This window comes from Trematomus bernacchii, unplaced genomic scaffold (assembly GCF_902827165.1).
Source record: "Trematomus bernacchii unplaced genomic scaffold, fTreBer1.1, whole genome shotgun sequence".
Classification (NCBI taxonomy): Eukaryota; Metazoa; Chordata; class Actinopteri; order Perciformes; family Nototheniidae; genus Trematomus; species Trematomus bernacchii.
In genome coordinates this window covers 13,971-33,481 of record NW_022987416.1, presented here as the reverse complement: position 1 = coordinate 33,481, position 19,511 = coordinate 13,971, and the positions used below count along the sequence as shown (strand labels likewise).

The window sequence follows — 19,511 nt, the reverse complement described above, 5'->3', positions numbered from 1 at the left end:
GACAGAGAAGACGAGAGAGAGAAGACAGACAGGACAGATAGACAGGACAAGACAGAGACAGACCAGAGAGACAGACAGACCGACAGGACAGAGACAGACAGAACAGACAGAACAGACAGCAGACCAGAAGACAGACAGACAGACAGACAGCCCCGAGACAAGAGACAGACAGAGAGACAGACAGGACCAGACAGAGAGACAGACAGACAGACAGAGAGACAGACAGAAGAGACAGACAGACAGAGAGACAGACAGACAGAGACAGAGACAGACAGACAGACAGACAGGTTACCTTTGGCCTCCTCTGCCTCTACGGTTGCTGTAAAAAGTGAGTAGAAGAAGAAGCCATGCATTAAAATCAAAATGCATCATCATCATCATCATCATCATCATCATCATCATCATCATCATCACTGCAATCTGTCAGTCCGTTCACACGATGCAGCACAACTACAAACAATAATAAATATAATAATCTGTGTTTTTAGAGGAATATGTGTTTACAGCTGCATACAGTCATATTGGCAAAAATCAACAACATTGTGTTAGTCTCTCAGGCACAGGGTTAGTGTGTGTGTGTGTGTGTGTGTGTGTGTGTGTGTGTGTGTGTGTGTGTGTGTGTGTGTGTGTGTGTGTGTGTTATGGCACATTTCCACTGCAGGGCCTGGCACGGCTTAGTACGGTATAGCTAGGCCTTGGTAGGCCAGGCTCACTTTATGCTGCGTTTCCATTACAGTTTAGTAGCTGGGGCAGTATCTATAGTAACGCAGTGTAGGCGGAGCCGTGACGTGATCTTCAATGAGAACCACAACACCAACACAGCCGTTAGCTGTTAGCACTCAGAGCTCACAGCTCCTCATATCTGTTCAGAAACTAGACAAAAGTTAAACAAGTACAAACCACAGACTGCCTGTGTCATGGTGAATACAGTCGCTGCTTTATTTATGTCTGTATAGGCCGTTGTGAGTGTGGACGGTCGGAGCATATACTGCGTTAGCTTAGCCAATCTCCATCTAGAAAACAAGCATTTTAAAAGGTGTTTCGCCTGCCGTCTGTCTGCAGACTTGACAAAGCATTAATTCATGGTTTTTACTAACCGGTATCAGTATGTTGTTACTTCGGCATCATTTTGAAACGTGTATTACAATTAAATCACGGTCAAATATGTCCATCTTGTTGTAGTTGTAGCCCCCTTGCCAGCGATCCTCTCTCTAGTTTAGCATACTCAGCCCGACTCAGCCTCGTTGCCTCTGGCCCTAGACCCACGATTTTATGGGGCCAGAAAAACTGTGAATTAGGACCCGCTAGCCGGAACTACGCCTAGTGGAAACGCAACCAAAAACGGGCCGTGCACGGTGTCTCTGTCTCCCAGGCACAGGGTTAGTGTGTGTGTGTGTGTGTGTGTGTGTGTGTGTGTGTCACACTCACCGCACTGCAGAGTTCTCCGTCCTCCGGACAAAACACCAACAGGTAGAGTTCCTGTGGGAGTCAACCCCTTCAGCTGTAACACACTCTCATTCTCCTCTCTAAACACACACACACACACACACACACACACACAGTTAGAGTGATGAATCAGGACTCAGTGATTCAAACTAACTTTGTATTTCTTTATAAAACAGCTGATAGTCACGACGGCACATGTTTTAAGGTAAATGAATGTATGTCTTAAATTGACTAGAAAATAAAACATTTTGATAGTGGTTAGATAACAACCGAAGAATCACAAATGTACGAGAAATAAATAGACTATTCTCTTAAAATAAAGGTACATTTACAAGAATAAGTCCTGAAAAATATATATAAAATATTTGAATCCAAGATTACATTTTTTTTGTGTCTTTATTTATTATTATTATTGTATTTATTTGTAATTAAATATGTATTATCCCTCCATATATAAAAAGGTATTAACTCTGTATTTACCTGTCTGGACATTGGGTCATAACTAACTGACTGAGTAACTAACTAACTAACTGAGTAACTAACTAACTGACTAAACTAACTAACTGAGTAACTAACTGAGTAACTAACTAACTGACTAACTAACTAACTGACTAACTAACTGACTGAGTAACTAACTAACTGAGTAACTGACTAACTGAGTAACTGACTAACTGAGTAACTAACTAACTGAGTAACTAACTAACTGACTAACTGACTGACTGAGTAACTAACTAACTGAGTAACTGACTGACTAACTAACTGACTGAGTAACTAACTGACTGACTGACTGAGTAACTAACTAACTGAGTAACTAACTAACTGAGTAACTGACTGACTAACTAACTGACTAACTAACTGACTAACTAACTGACTAACTGACTAACTAACTGACTAACTGACTGAGTAACTAACTGACTGACTGACTGAGTAACTAACTAACTGACTAACTAACTAACTGACTGACTGACTAACTAACTGACTGACTGACTAACTAACTGACTGACTGACTAACTAACTAACTGACTGACTAACTAACTAACTAACTGACTAACTAACTAACTGACTGACTGACTAACTAACTGACTAACTAACTGACTGAGTAACTAACTGACTGACTAACTGACTGACTAACTAACTGACTGACTGACTGACTAACTGACTGACTGACTGACTAACTGACTAACTAACTAACTGACTGACTGACTAACTAACTGACTAACTAACTAACTGACTAACTAACTAACTGACTGACTGACTAACTAACTGACTGACTGACTAACTAACTGACTAACTAACTAACTGACTGACTGACTAACTAACTGACTGACTGACTAACTAACTGACTGACTAACTGACTGACTAACTAACTAACTAACTGACTGAGTAACTAACTAACTGACTAACTAACTAACTGACTGACTGACTAACTAACTGACTGACTGACTAACTAACTGACTGACTGACTGACTGACTAACTAACTAACTGACTAACTGACTAACTAACTAACTGACTAACTAACTAACTGACTGACTGACTAACTAACTGACTGACTGACTAACTAACTGACTAACTAACTAACTGACTGACTGACTAACTAACTGACTGACTGACTAACTAACTGACTAACTAACTGACTGAGTAACTAACTAACTGACTAACTAACTAACTGACTGACTGACTAACTAACTGACTGACTGACTAACTAACTGACTGACTGACTAACTAACTGACTGACTGACTAACTAACTGACTAACTAACTAACTGACTGACTGACTAACTGACTGACTGACTGACTAACTAACTAACTGACTAACTGACTAACTAACTGACTAACTAACTAACTGACTGACTGACTAACTGACTGACTAACTAACTAACTGACTAACTAACTAACTGACTAACTAACTAACTGACTGACTGACTAACTGACTGACTGACTGACTAACTAACTGACTGACTGACTAACTAACTGACTAACTAACTAACTGACTAACTAACTAACTGACTGACTGACTAACTGACTGACTGACTGACTAACTAACTAACTGACTGACTAACTAACTGACTAACTAACTAACTGACTAACTAACTAACTGACTGACTGACTAACTAACTGACTGACTGACTAACTAACTGACTGACTGACTAACTAACTGACTAACTAACTAACTGACTAACTAACTAACTGACTGACTGACTAACTGACTGACTGACTGACTAACTAACTAACTGACTGACTAACTAACTGACTAACTAACTAACTGACTAACTGACTAACTGACTGACTGACTAACTAACTGACTGACTGACTAACTAACTGACTAACTAACTAACTGAGTAACTAACTAACTAACTAACTGAGTAACTAACTGACTGACTGACTGACTAACTAACTAACTAACTGACTGACTGACTAACTAACTGACTGACTGACTAACTAACTGACTGACTAACTAACTGACTGACTGACTAACTGACTAACTGACTGAGTGACTGAGTAACTAACTAACTGAGTAACTAACTGACTAACTGACTGACTGACTAACTGACTGACTAACTAACTGACTGAGTGACTGACTGACTAACTAACTGACTGACTGACTAACTAACTAACTGACTGACTAACTAACTGACTGACTGACTAACTAACTAACTGACTAACTAACTGACTGAGTGACTGACTAACTGACTGACTGACTAACTAACTAACTGACTGACTAACTAACTGACTGACTGACTAACTAACTAACTGACTAACTAACTGACTGACTGACTAACTAACTAACTGACTAACTAACTGACTGAGTGACTGACTAACTAACTGACTAACTAACTGACTGACTGACTAACTAACTAACTGACTGACTGACTAACTGACTAACTAACTAACTAACTAACTGACTGAGTGACTGACTAACTAACTAACTGAGTAACTAACTGACTAACTGACTGAGTGACTGACTGACTGACTAACTGACTGACTAACTAACTGACTGAGTGACTGACTAACTAACTGACTGACTGACTAACTAACTAACTGACTGACTGACTAACTGACTAACTAACTAACTAACTAACTGACTGAGTGACTGACTAACTAACTAACTGACTAACTAACTGACTAACTGACTGAGTGACTGACTGACTAACTGACTGACTGAGTGACTGAGTGACTAACTAACTGACTAACTAACTGACTAACTAACTGACTAACTGACTGAGTGACTGACTGACTAACTAACTGACTGAGTGACTGAGTGACTAACTAACTGACTAACTGACTAACTAACTGACTAACTGACTGAGTGACTGACTGACTGACTAACTGACTGACTAACTAACTGACTGAGTGACTGAGTGACTAACTAACTGACTAACTGACTGAGTGACTGACTGACTAACTAACTGACTGAGTGACTGAGTGACTAACTAACTGACTAACTAACTAACTGACTAACTGACTGAGTGACTGACTGACTGACTAACTGACTGACTAACTAACTGACTAACTAACTGACTAACTGACTGAGTGACTGACTGACTAACTAACTGACTAACTGACTGAGTGACTGACTGACTAACTGACTGACTAACTAACTGACTGAGTGACTGAGTGACTAACTAACTGACTGACTGAGTGACTGAGTGACTAACTAACTGACTAACTAACTAACTAACTAACTGACTGAGTGACTGACTGACTGACTAACTGACTGACTAACTAACTGACTAACTAACTGACTAACTAACTGACTAACTAACTGACTAACTAACTGACTAACTGACTGAGTGACTGACTGACTAACTGACTGACTAACTAACTGACTGAGTAACTAACTGACTGAGTGACTGACTGACTGACTAACTGACTGACTAACTAACTGACTAACTAACTGACTAACTGACTGAGTGACTGACTGACTAACTAACTGACTAACTAACTAACTAACTAACTGACTGAGTGACTGACTGACTAACTAACTGACTAACTAACTGACTAACTGACTGAGTGACTGACTGACTAACTAACTGACTGACTGACTGACTAACTGACTGACTAACTAACTGACTGAGTGACTGAGTGACTAACTAACTGACTGACTGAGTGACTGAGTGACTAACTAACTGACTAACTAACTAACTAACTAACTGACTAACTAACTGACTAACTAACTGACTAACTAACTGACTAACTGACTAACTAACTAACTGACTAACTGACTGAGTGACTGACTGACTGACTAACTGACTGACTAACTAACTGACTAACTAACTGACTAACTGACTGAGTGACTGACTGACTAACTAACTGACTAACTAACTAACTAACTAACTGACTGAGTGACTGAGTAACTGACTGACTGACTGAGTAACTAACTAACTGACTGAGTAACTAACTAACTGACTGACTAACTAACTAACTAACTAACTAACTGATTGACTGAGTAACTAACTAACTAACTAACTGACTGAGTGACTGACTGACTGACTGACTAACTAACTGACTGACTGACTAACTAACTGACTAACTAACTGACTGAGTAACTAACTGACTGACTGAGTAACTAACTAACTAACTGAGTAACTAACTAACTAACTAACTGAGTAACTAACTAACTGACTGACTGACTAACTACCTAACTAACTGACTGACTGACTAACTAACTGACTGACTGACTAACTAACTAACTGACTGACTAACTAACTGACTGACTGACTAACTGACTAACTAACTAACTGACTGACTGACTAACTAACTGACTGACTGACTAACTAACTAACTGACTGACTAACTAACTGACTGACTGACTAACTGACTAACTAACTAACTGACTGACTAACTAACTGACTGACTGACTAACTACCTAACTAACTGACTGACTGACTAACTAACTGACTAACTAACTAACTGACTGACTAACTAACTGACTGACTGACTAACTGACTAACTAACTAACTGACTGACTGACTGACTGACTAACTGACTAACTAACTAACTAACTGACTGACTAACTAACTGACTGACTGACTGACTGACTAACTAACTAACTGACTGACTGACTAACTAACTGACTGACTGACTAACTAACTAACTGACTGACTGACTGAACTAACTAACTGACTAACTAACTAACTGACTGACTAACTAACTGACTGACTGACTAACTGACTAACTAACTGACTGACTGACTAACTGACTGACTGACTAACTAACTAACTGACTGACTAACTAACTGACTGACTGACTAACTGACTGACTGACTGACTGACTGACTGACTGACTAACTAACTGACTGACTGACTGACTAACTGACTGACTGACTAACTAACTAACTGACTGACTAACTAACTGACTGACTAACTAACTGACTGACTAACTAACTGACTGACTAACTAACTGACTGACTAACTAACTGACTGACTGACTGACTGACTAACTGACTGACTAACTGACTGACTGACTGACTAACTGACTGACTAACTAACTAACTGACTGACTAACTAACTGACTGACTAACTAACTGACTGACTAACTAACTGACTGACTGACTGACTGACTAACTGACTGACTAACTGACTGACTGACTGACTAACTGACTGACTAACTAACTAACTGACTGACTAACTAACTGACTGACTGACTAACTGACTGACTGACTGACTAACTAACTGACTGACTAACTAACTGACTAACTGACTAACTGACTGACTAACTAACTAACTGACTGACTAACTAACTGACTGACTAACTGACTGACTGACTGACTGACTGACTGACTGACTGACTGACTAACTGACTGACTAACTGACTGACTGACTAACTAACTGACTGACTAACTAACTGACTGACTGACTAACTAACTGACTGACTAACTAACTGACTAACTGACTGACTGACTAACTGACTAACTAACTAACTGACTGACTGACTGACTGACTAACTGACTGACTAACTAACTAACTGACTGACTAACTAACTGACTGACTGACTAACTAACTAACTAACTAACTGACTGACTAACTAACTGACTGACTGACTAACTGACTAACTGACTAACTGACTGACTGACTAACTGACTGACTAACTAACTGACTGAGTGACTGAGTAACTAACTAACTGAGTAACTAACTGACTAACTGACTGACTAACTGACTGACTAACTAACTGACTGAGTGACTGACTGACTAACTAACTGACTGACTGACTAACTAACTAACTGACTGACTAACTAACTGACTGACTGACTAACTAACTAACTGACTAACTAACTGACTGAGTGACTGACTGACTAACTGACTGACTGAGTGACTGACTGACTGACTAACTGAGTAACTAACTGACTAACTGACTGAGTGACTGACTAACTGACTGAGTGACTGACTGACTGACTAACTGACTGACTGAGTGACTGACTAACTAACTAACTGAGTAACTAACTGACTAACTGACTGAGTGACTGACTAACTGACTGACTGACTAACTGACTGACTAACTAACTAACTAACTGACTGACTGACTAACTAACTGACTAACTAACTGAGTAACTAACTGACTGACTGACTAACTGACTGACTAACTAACTGACTGAGTGACTGAGTAACTAACTGACTGAGTAACTAACTGACTAACTGACTGAGTGACTGACTGACTGACTAACTGACTGACTGAGTGACTGAGTGACTGAGTGACTGACTGACTAACTAACTGACTAACTAACTGAGTAACTAACTAACTGACTGACTGACTGACTAACTGACTGAGTAACTAACTAACTGACTAACTAACTAACTGACTAACTGACTGACTGAGTGACTGAGTGACTGACTGACTAACTAACTGACTAACTAACTGAGTAACTAACTAACTGACTAACTAACTAACTAACTGACTGACTGACTGACTAACTGACTGAGTAACTAACTAACTGACTAACTAACTAACTAACTGACTGAGTGACTGACTGACTGAGTAACTAACTAACTAACTAACTGATTGACTAACTAACTGATTGACTAACTGAGTAACTAACTAACTGACTGACTGACTAACTGAGTAACTAACTAACTAACTAACTGAGTAACTAACTGACTGACTGACTGACTAACTAACTGACTGACTAACTAACTGACTGAGTAACTAACTGACTGACTAACTGACTGACTAACTAACTGACTGACTAACTAACTGACTAACTAACTGACTGACTGACTGAGTAACTAACTAACTGACTAACTAACTAACTAACTAACTGACTGAGTAACTAACTAACTAACTAACTAACTGACTAACTAACTGACTAACTAACTAACTGACTAACTGACTGACTAACTAACTGACTAACTAACTGACTGACTAACTAACTGACTAACTAACTGACTAACTAACTGACTAACTAACTGACTAACTAACTAACTAACTGACTAACTAACTGACTAACTAACTAACTGACTGACTAACTAACTAACTAACTGAGTAACTAACTAACTAACTAACTAACTGACTAACTAACTGACTGACTAACTAACTAACTAACTGACTGACTAACTAACTAACTAACTGACTAACTGACTGACTAACTAACTGACTGACTAACTAACTAACTAACTGACTGACTAACTAACTAACTAACTGACTAACTAACTGACTAACTGACTGACTAACTAACTGACTAACTGACTAACTAACTGACTAACTGAGTAACTAACTAACTAACTGACTAACTGACTGACTAACTAACTGACTAACTGAGTAACTAACTAACTAACTAACTAACTAACTGACTAACTAACTAACTAACTAACTAACTGACTAACTAACTAACTGACTGACTAACTAACTAACTAACTGAGTAACTAACTAACTAACTAACTAACTGACTAACTAACTGACTGACTAACTAACTAACTAACTAACTGACTGACTAACTAACTAACTAACTAACTAACTGACTGACTAACTGACTGACTAACTAACTGACTGACTAACTAACTAACTAACTGACTAACTGACTGACTAACTAACTGACTAACTGAGTAACTAACTAACTAACTAACTAACTAACTGACTAACTAACTGACTGACTAACTAACTAACTAACTGACTGACTAACTAACTAACTAACTGACTAACTGACTGACTAACTAACTAACTGAGTAACTAACTAACTAACTAACTAACTGACTAACTAACTGACTGACTAACTAACTGACTGACTAACTAACTGACTAACTAACTAACTGACTGACTAACTAACTAACTAACTGAGTAACTAACTAACTAACTGACTAACTGACTGACTAACTAACTGACTAACTGACTAACTAACTGACTAACTGAGTAACTAACTAACTAACTGACTAACTGACTGACTAACTAACTGACTAACTGAGTAACTAACTAACTAACTAACTAACTAACTGACTAACTAACTGACTGACTAACTAACTGACTAACTAACTAACTGACTGACTAACTAACTAACTAACTGAGTAACTAACTAACTAACTGACTAACTGACTGACTAACTAACTGACTAACTGACTAACTAACTGACTAACTGAGTAACTAACTAACTAACTGACTAACTGACTGACTAACTAACTGACTAACTGAGTAACTAACTAACTAACTAACTAACTAACTGACTAACTAACTAACTAACTAACTAACTGACTAACTAACTAACTAACTGACTAACTAACTAACTAACTGAGTAACTAACTAACTAACTAACTAACTGACTAACTAACTGACTGACTAACTAACTAACTAACTAACTGACTGACTAACTAACTAACTAACTAACTAACTGACTGACTAACTGACTGACTAACTAACTGACTGACTAACTAACTAACTAACTGACTAACTGACTGACTAACTAACTGACTAACTGAGTAACTAACTAACTAACTAACTAACTAACTGACTAACTAACTGACTGACTAACTAACTAACTAACTAACTGACTGACTAACTAACTAACTAACTGACTAACTGACTGACTAACTAACTAACTAACTGAGTAACTAACTAACTAACTAACTAACTGACTAACTAACTGACTGACTAACTAACTAACTAACTAACTAACTAACTGACTGACTAACTAACTGACTAACTAACTAACTGACTAACTAACTGACTAACTAACTAACTAACTGACTAACTAACTGACTAACTAACTAACTGATTAACGCTTCTCTGGGTCTTAAAATAACTTTTGAGTTATTCGTCATTAAAAAGGACAAATTATTCTGACACACTTCCTCAGGAATAAAAAAAAAGTGAACAACTTTTACTAAAGTGGAGCAAGAACAGATCTGTAGAGAAACTATAATCCTGTCCAACATTAAAACGTCAACAATCAGCAGAAAATATGCTCAAAATCTCACAGAATGATATAAATAAACCCATCAATAATATATAGTACACAGAGGTATATCTCACCTGAGCACAGAGAAGACGCGAGCCATCTTCCCGATCGCCCGGATTTTATTCCTGATCACCTCCTTCCTCACAGCAGGGGTTCCTCCTGCAGGACAATACATGTCTCATAAAACTGTTTAGGGACTATGAAAAACATAAAATAACGTAATAAAAAGCTATGAAACGACTACAATAACTAGAAAAGCTACAACATTATTTTAGAAACTACAAAATAATTGTAAAAAAAACTACAAAAAGGACCGGAAAAAGACACAAGATGACTAAAAAGAGCTATAAAATAACATTCAAAGTCACAAAATATCTAGAAAAAAAAACGAACTCCAGCAAAACAATAAACATACGCAAAATATCTACAAAAGAAACGGTAATAAAAAAGTGCTTTACAAAGTCCTGCACAACCACAGGACCTCGAACGCCTCACGGTCACATCTGTAGCGTCTCGGATAAATTCATATTTTACACTGAAAATCACAGCGCTGTGACTTCCTGTCTCACCCTCGCACGTGTCGTCTCCCTCTGACATCAGCTCGTCGTCGGAGCAGATGTTCAACACGTTCACCAGCATCTCCGTCACTGCAACACACACACACACACACACACACACACACACCCCATCAATACATAAACACTATCAGTTGGTCAGAGCACACACAGGCCTTCAGTTTGATGCTTTTGTCCAATTAAACCTAAATATATTCAATGTACTGTCATTAGGATAAAGAAATATGAATATTCTGTTTTGTTGCTTTTGAAAATATCTGTTAATTAACTGAAAATGTCCCATTTATAAAAATAAACAATATATGAAAACACAACTGAGCCGACCAATATAGTGGAACATTTGATGCTAAAAATGTAAATATTCTATGAGATTAAAATAGTAAATTTATGAGAAAGACATATATATCAACACATATTTCCCCCTTAATTTTCTAAACTTTAAACCAAAAATCTTCCCAAAAAGTCAGAAACACACACCTTTCTCCCCGACGAAGGGCAGCGACCAGGTGAACACGTCCATGAAGTTGGGCAGCCAGTAGGGATGGGGGGAGCAGTTAAACTGCCGGATGTTCATCACGTTATTCTCGTATTTCAGCACCGCGGCTGAGGACACACACACACACACACACACACACACACACACATTCAAGATTCAAGGCTTTATTGTCATGTGTGCATAGCTACAGTGGAGTTATGATGATCTGAGGTCCCAGGCTCCTCCAACAGCAACACAATGACACGGATCAAGTAGCGCAGATAAATACACACAGAATAGAAATAGTTAAATCTTAAGTAATTAAGAATATGATATATTAGATAAATCCTTCTACACACACACACACACAGATTAACATGTCTGCTGTTGCCAGGGCTTCAAGGTTTCAGCCTGTTGCCGTGGTTACTCTCACCTTTGTTATTGTACACGTCCAGGTAGTTGGGAGCGGAGAAGATGGTGATGAGAGACGGGAAGCCGGTCGTCTGGCTCTTCCTGTACATTCGATACCTGACGCGCAACAACACACATTTATTTAACACTAACCCGGGATAAACAGAGACTAAGATCAAATAGATCATAATGTAAAAAGTGTGAGGATAAGATAAAGGGGTTAGAAAATTAAATGTAAAATAACATGAAGGGTAAAGATAACAAAAACATTTAAAAAATAACTAACTTTAAAATTGTAAATGTATAAAAGAGAGTTGAATATTCTCTGAGATAATGAAGTCACATTTAGGAGAAAATGTACAATTTTATTCACTTTTATCATAAATTAGTACGTTTTTTAGTCCTAAATTTACGAAGAGGAGGAGGAGGAGGAAGAGGAGGAGGAAGAGACTCACCCTGCATCCTGAGCTTCATGTGCTCGTATTACAGACAACAGGTTATTGTTCATCAGGAAGTCACAGACTGCGGGGTAACTGGGGAACAAGAACAATCATAATTAAAAAGGTGTTGTTGATAAATGTCCTCTGGAAGTCTCTCCGTCTCCTCCGGTGCTACGGCAGTTCAGAAATGATAACGAGAAAAGCTGGAAATCTATAATTAGAGATCAATTAAGGCAGCGAGGAGGTTCATGACATCATCACTCGTTAGTACGAAGGCCAATCAGAGCCATCGTGGGTTAACAAATAAACATGATGTCATCGGTCAGTCCCAACAGTTGAGATTAAAATCCTATATTTACGAGTTTCAAATATCAAATTCATGACAAATAAATGCAAACAGAGACGGCAGCTTCCCCTCAGCGTGACCTCAGCTTCCCCTCAGCTTCCCCTCAGCGTGACCTCAACACCATCAATACAGAACAGATATAGAGAGCCACAGTGACGCGTCCTAAAACCCGGCAGTAAACTCCTTCCGGTTCCTTCGACAGAAAGCAATGCAACTTCTCCACAGGGTTTAGGAAACTATCTGGAAATCAGGGGCCTCATTTATAACGCCTTGCGTAGGATTGACGTAGGAAGGTTGCTTACGTAGTACAAAGCACAAAAATAGGTACATAAATTTTCCGCCATTTTCCGATTCACAAAACATTGCGTACCGGCGAGGGAAGTGCGTACGGCACTCCCTACGCCTGTTTCCCTTTATAAATCACAATCGACTCGTAACGCCCATATTTGCCTATACATAGTCAAAGAAACGCCCATTCATTCATTCATTCTGACTGACTGCATGAAGAAGATCGCAGGAAATTACGATAGAACAGCTAAAAAAGACATCTCACACCGAGTCAGATTTTGGTTATTTTGGGGAGGTGGAGATAAATCATATTGTTTGGTGGATGCAGTTTGAACCAGAGGAGCAGCATGGAGGTCGGATCGTCACCAAAATAAATAAATAAGTGGTCCGAAAAAAGTTCATGACAAAAAAAATACACATTACCTTCCTCAGGCAGTGTGTTTGTCCCGGGGACAGGAGACCCCCCCCTTGATGAGAAACTGTAAGAAATGATGGGGGAATCCCTCCGGAGTGTAGTCATGACGACTGGATCTGAATTATTGTGTTGTATTTGGTGGTTTGTGTTCCAGCTGTCGATCAGCAACTATATATCCATAATCCACCAGTTAAAGGAAATACAATGTGTTGTGTTATATTAGCTGTTTACCACATATGGTGTTCTTAGTTTCCATACCTCCTGTGTTTTACGAGCGACTTATCAAGTCTTGGCAAACGGCATAAAACACGATTAAACGTGATAGTATATAAAACCATGCTCGTATCTACAACCTATAGAAATGCAAAACGGCGTCAGTTTAGACGTCATTCTGTCCTCCTGCTTACCGCATCATTTATGAGAAAACATTTCATAACATTAACACAACATATTCGAGGTGGTTTTAAATAACATATCCGTATTTATTTATTTCTCCAAGTGATGTGTCTGTGTGCACTGAGGAGTCTCAAACAGGCGTTTGTTTAATCATTTTAAGATTGGCTTTAATCAATGTTTGAAAATGAATTCTTCATATTTGATAAATGAACATTTTATTGATGGTATTATTTCCACATATTTCTCTCCATTCTTTCTTCTGCCAACGGTGTCGCAGTTTCTCGTCTCTCCCGTTTGTGTGCTTAGTGCGTACGCATGGGTTAGAGTTTGCGTGGAGGACAGCACATTTTCCCGTCAAGTTAGTATTTTATAAATCGCAAACATTGCGTAGAAACTGGCGTACGCCATTTTTTGAGCGTATATCCCTTTATAAATGAGGCCCCAGGTCTGTGGTTGAGACGCATTGAAGAGACGGATCACGTTTTGTTCAGTCGGATAATCTCCACATGTCTACCCTACTTTTATCATTTTCTAATCATAATTCTATCGATCATAAATCTACCGATTATAAATGATCAAAGTAGGGTAGACATGTGGAGATTATCCGACTGAACAAAACGTGATCCGTCTCTTCAATGCGTCTCAACCACAGACCTGATTTCCAGCTATTTTCCTAAACCCTGTGGAGAGATTGCATTGCTTTCTGTCGAAGGAACCGGAAGTGGTGAAATGCTAACTTACTTCCGGGTTTTAGGACGCGTCACTGTGGCACTCTATTAAGGCCAGACCAGAGTTCCCGTTAGCCGGTAATTATCGGACTATGACCGGTAAAATATGCTGAAGACCGGCAAATCTAAATCTCTCTGGTCAAAATAATTTCCCCTTAGTACGTGACAGACGAGAAGAGTACGTGACGGACGAGAAGAGTACGTGACGGACGAGAAGAGTACGTGACGGACGAGAAGAGTACGTGACGGACGAGAAGAGTACGTGACGGACGAGAAGAGTACGTGACGGACGAGAAGAGTACGTGACTGACGAGAAGAGTACGTGACGGACGAGAAGAGTACGTGACGGACGAGAAGAGTACGTGACGGACGAGAAGAGTACGTGACAGACGAGAAGAGTACGTGACAGACGAGAAGAGTACGTGACAGACGAGAAGAGTACGTGACAGACGAGAAGAGTACGTGACAGACGAGAAGAGTACGTGACAGACGAGAAGAGTACATGACAGACAAGAAGAGTACGTGACAGACAAGAAGAGTACGTGACAGACAAGAAGAGTACGTGACAGACAAGAGAGTCATTCTAATGTCTAACACGTGGAGAAAGAGATGTCCTGTATGGGTTGATTGTGCGTTGATCTGTTGGTAATGCCTCTGGGTTCCGGTGGGCATGTAAACAAATGCATAATGCTGCGCTATACTTTGTGGCCTCACCCGGTTGCATAGCGACGCTTATTGTTTAGGTGTCTTTTAATAAGCAGGTAGTCATATCATTAGCTAGAACCAGCTGGATCTGATCGATATGGACATAAACGCGAGTGAAGTCTAATCTGACGGGAGAGAGAGATCAGCTGCTGCTGACGAGTCGACACGCAGCTCTGCATGATCCCCTGCAGCGGTGAGCAGAGCAACACACACTTCAGGTTAGAACATCACGTAGCTATTTGAATTACCTCTCAAACTACCTAAACTAGTTATAGATATGTTTAGTTTTACTGTCGGGTCACTCATTACTGGATCCGCGAGCTGCATGATACTGACGGGCTGTCAGGAGAGGGAGAGCGCTCCGTTTATTATTCCCGTGTTATTGTAAGTTACTATTACTGTAAATTAATCTACTATAATTAGTTTGTTTAATATCAAATCATATCAATTTGTTTTAAAGCTCAATAAATAAGAAAGAAGACCTTTGACCGGCACTTTTCTCATTTTGTCCGGAAGATTTAAACTTTAACGGACATTTTGACCGGCTAAGAAATATTCTAACGGGAACTCTGGGCCAGACACTACAGGTGAATAGGGTCATTTTTTTTACTTAAAGATATCAGCTAGAAAGTTCTCCAGTTAATTACTTACATTAAGACAATTGTTTTTAGTATTACAAGTTTTCTGAAATAGCATGTTTAAATATGCAAATGAGCCACAATCTCAATAAATATGCGCATATTTTAACACAGCGGTTTTCAAAGTGTGAGGCGCGCCTCCCCTGGGGGGCGCCAGAGAGCTTCAGGGGAGGCGCAGCGTGAGAAAAAAAATAACGAGAAAAGATGAGAAAAGTGACACTTGCCCACTGTTGGCTGTCTGTGGAGACCGCGTCCCCCACCTCGCCTACAAGGCTGTAAAAGTGCTCATTCCCTTCATCTCCACCTACCTGTGTGAGTGCGGGTTTTCCGCATGGACTTTGATCAAAATCAAGTGCATAGTATGATCTGCGTTTATTCCTGTGTGCATCAAAGACGCAGACTCATTGTTCCCACTAAAGTAGGGATGAGTGTAATAAGGAGGCAAAATTGACGTTCAGTGTGTTGCCGGGAACATATAAGGATTTATCCACGATGTTGAAAATGTTAAAAATGTTTTAAAAATATGTGTTGAGAACACGGCGTGCGAAAATATACGGGTCGTGCTGCAGCTAGATTTGCCTGTCCTCTGTAAGAAGGTGTCGGCGACTGACATGCGAGGAAGAACGGCTGTCCACAGGCTGTTCCAACTTTAACAACTTTATTAACTTCCAGGGTAGTGAATTGAACATGCTTTTGTAATTGGGTGTGTGGTATATTGTCATGCACGGACACGCATGTTCCACAACACACAAACTGAACAACACTCAATTGTCCGATCGCTACCACTGTCCTTGCGATCTTGTTATAACGATAACAACAAAGTGCACGTTATTACTGATGCAATATGGTTGAGACCATTCGGGCTTATTCTAGAGGGGTGCAAGGAATAGTCCAAGTAGTGGGGGAGTTGTATACAATATGTTTAAAACATAAAGATAAAAAGGTTTAAAAAAGTTATTGTTTAATGTTTTAAGGAGGTGACGCTACTCAGCCAATCAAATCGGTGCAGTCAGTGAGCCAGCACGATAGATTCAAACACACACACAGAGACGAGACAAGAGGAGAGAAACAGTCTTCATTTTATCTTACTGGACCTCTTTGAAATGCAATTGAATACCCCTGCATTATAGCAACAACAACAATGATAATAATAATAATAGCAATAATAATTGGGAGGGGAGGGGCGCGGCTGTTCTTATGTTCTCTGAGGGGAGGCTCACCTTCCCACACTTTGAAAACCCCTGTTTTAACACATTTCAGGAACACAAATCTGAACATTGGATAAAGCCAGGTTCAAAATGATTGTTTCATTTTGTAGTCATATTAGTATCTAAGGCTTTTACTGAAGGGATTTGGGATATCTCTTTTTATCACTCCATAAATCAGAAAATACTGTCAACAGCCCTAAAATATCAGTTTTCGCCATGTTTTTAGGTATAAAATGTTATATAATTCAGCCTATGAATGATATATAAACAAACCCTTCAGTAAAAGCCTTCAGAATATTGATAGGAATATAACTGGAAGGTTTGGTGTATGTACGTGCTACTGAAGTGGACATTTCTCACTCAGAGTAGGAGAAAAAACTCATTTTGAGAAAAGCACCTTTAAAGATTGCTGTGAGGCGCTAGCTAAACGCTGCTGTTCTCTGGATGACAGCCTGCGCATCGACGCACTCCGTGTTCGGGGTCATTTGTTTTTTGTCTAACCTTGCTTCGTGGAAGTGACAATTGTTGTCGTCTTCTCTGTGAACGTTTTTATCGCTGTTCTTTTGCCATTTTGAGATGTACATTTCTAGCGGAAAGCTAACCAGGAAGTGTTTTAGCACACCACGTGACGCATCTGAACGAATCACGTTGTCAGAAATTGACACCAGCCAATGAGATTTAGTTTTTTGGTTTAAGACCCCTTTGCACGTTCACAATTGGTTGCTGATACAAAGGAAATGACCATATTTGGATCCGATGAGATTGAGCAGGAGAGACGGAGCTTTCCAACGATGCCTCTGATGACATGGTGCAAACAGCGGTCGCGGTACTTTATGTTACGTTAGAAAGCTAACTTTTGGGGAATTTAGGAGAAACCTACAGACGCAAATAGACAAATCTAAATTGACCAGTGCATGAAAACGATGTTTGTGCCTGCCGTGTCTCGCCTTAATGAGTGAGACACACCGGAGTTGAGGATCTGTGGGGTTTGTATAAATACAGAACACGTATTAACAGTATTATATTACGGAGCAGAATGCTAATATGTATTCCCAGCAGAGTCACTCAGCACAATGTTTGTAAAGCTTTAAAAACAGCTGATTTTAGTCTTTTTATTTTAGATTTTAAACGCAGTATCTGTAGAAGTAGGAGCATCCTCTCACGCTGTTGTCTGTGTTTTATATTATATACTTTAGGTGTGTTACCTGTAGAAGTAGGAGCATCCTCTCACGCTGTTGTCTGTGTTTTATATTATATACTTTAGGTGTGTTACCTGTAGAAGTAGGAGCATCCTCTCACGCTGTTGACTGTGTTTTATATTATATACTTTAGGTGTGTTACCTGTAGAAGTAGGAGCATCCTCTCACGCTGTTGACTGTGTTTTATATTATATACTTTAGGTGTGTTACCTGTAGAAGTAGGAGCATCCTCTCACGCTGTTGACTGTGTTTTATATTATATACTTTAGGTGTGTTACCTGTAGAAGTAGGAGCATCCTCTCACGCTGTTGACTGTGTTTTATATTATATACTTTAGGTGTGTTACCTGTAGAAGTAGGAGCATCCTCTCACGCTGTTGACTGTGTTTTATATTATATACTTTAGGTGTGTTACCTGTAGAAGTAGGAGCATCCTCTCACGCTGTTGACTGTGTTTTATATTATATACTTTAGGTGTGTTACCTGTAGAAGTAGGAGCATCCTCTCACGCTGTTGACTGTGTTTTATATTATATACTTTAGGTGTGTTACCTGTAGAAGTAGGAGCATCCTCTCACGCTGTTGACTGTGTTTTATATTATATACTTTAGGTGTGTTACCTGTAGAAGTAGGAGCATCCTCTCACGCTGTTGTGGCAGAAGTGTTCCTGGGTTTTCTCTGAACCGTAATCCTCTCCCGGGTCCGACCACAGGAGGTCACACATCGGCCCGAACGCTGGAGGCTCTTTAAACCGGTCCAGCTGCACACACACAGGAAAATATAATGTCATTGTTATGAAATAAGATGTACTTCGTTGAACCCAAACTCGTACATACATTCACTTTAAAAAAAAAGGTGGATATC

At 39.3% G+C, this 19,511-nt stretch overlaps 1 protein-coding gene across 1 annotated transcript in view; it reads right to left on the bottom strand.

Moving 5' to 3' along the window:
* Nucleotides 1-292: 292 nt before the first annotated feature.
* The window catches only part of LOC117489915 (serine/threonine-protein phosphatase 2B catalytic subunit gamma isoform-like), a gene marked incomplete at both ends in the record, with an annotated part of 31,299 nt that continues 12,080 nt past the window's right edge, over nucleotides 293-19,511 (bottom strand). Inside the window, 8 exon segments of the mRNA XM_034139499.1 lie at nucleotides 293-319; nucleotides 1,429-1,526; nucleotides 10,900-10,984; nucleotides 11,395-11,472; nucleotides 11,878-12,003; nucleotides 12,309-12,403; nucleotides 12,742-12,819; nucleotides 19,268-19,407. Coding sequence (XP_033995390.1) covers nucleotides 293-319; nucleotides 1,429-1,526; nucleotides 10,900-10,984; nucleotides 11,395-11,472; nucleotides 11,878-12,003; nucleotides 12,309-12,403; nucleotides 12,742-12,819; nucleotides 19,268-19,407 — 727 coding nt within the window.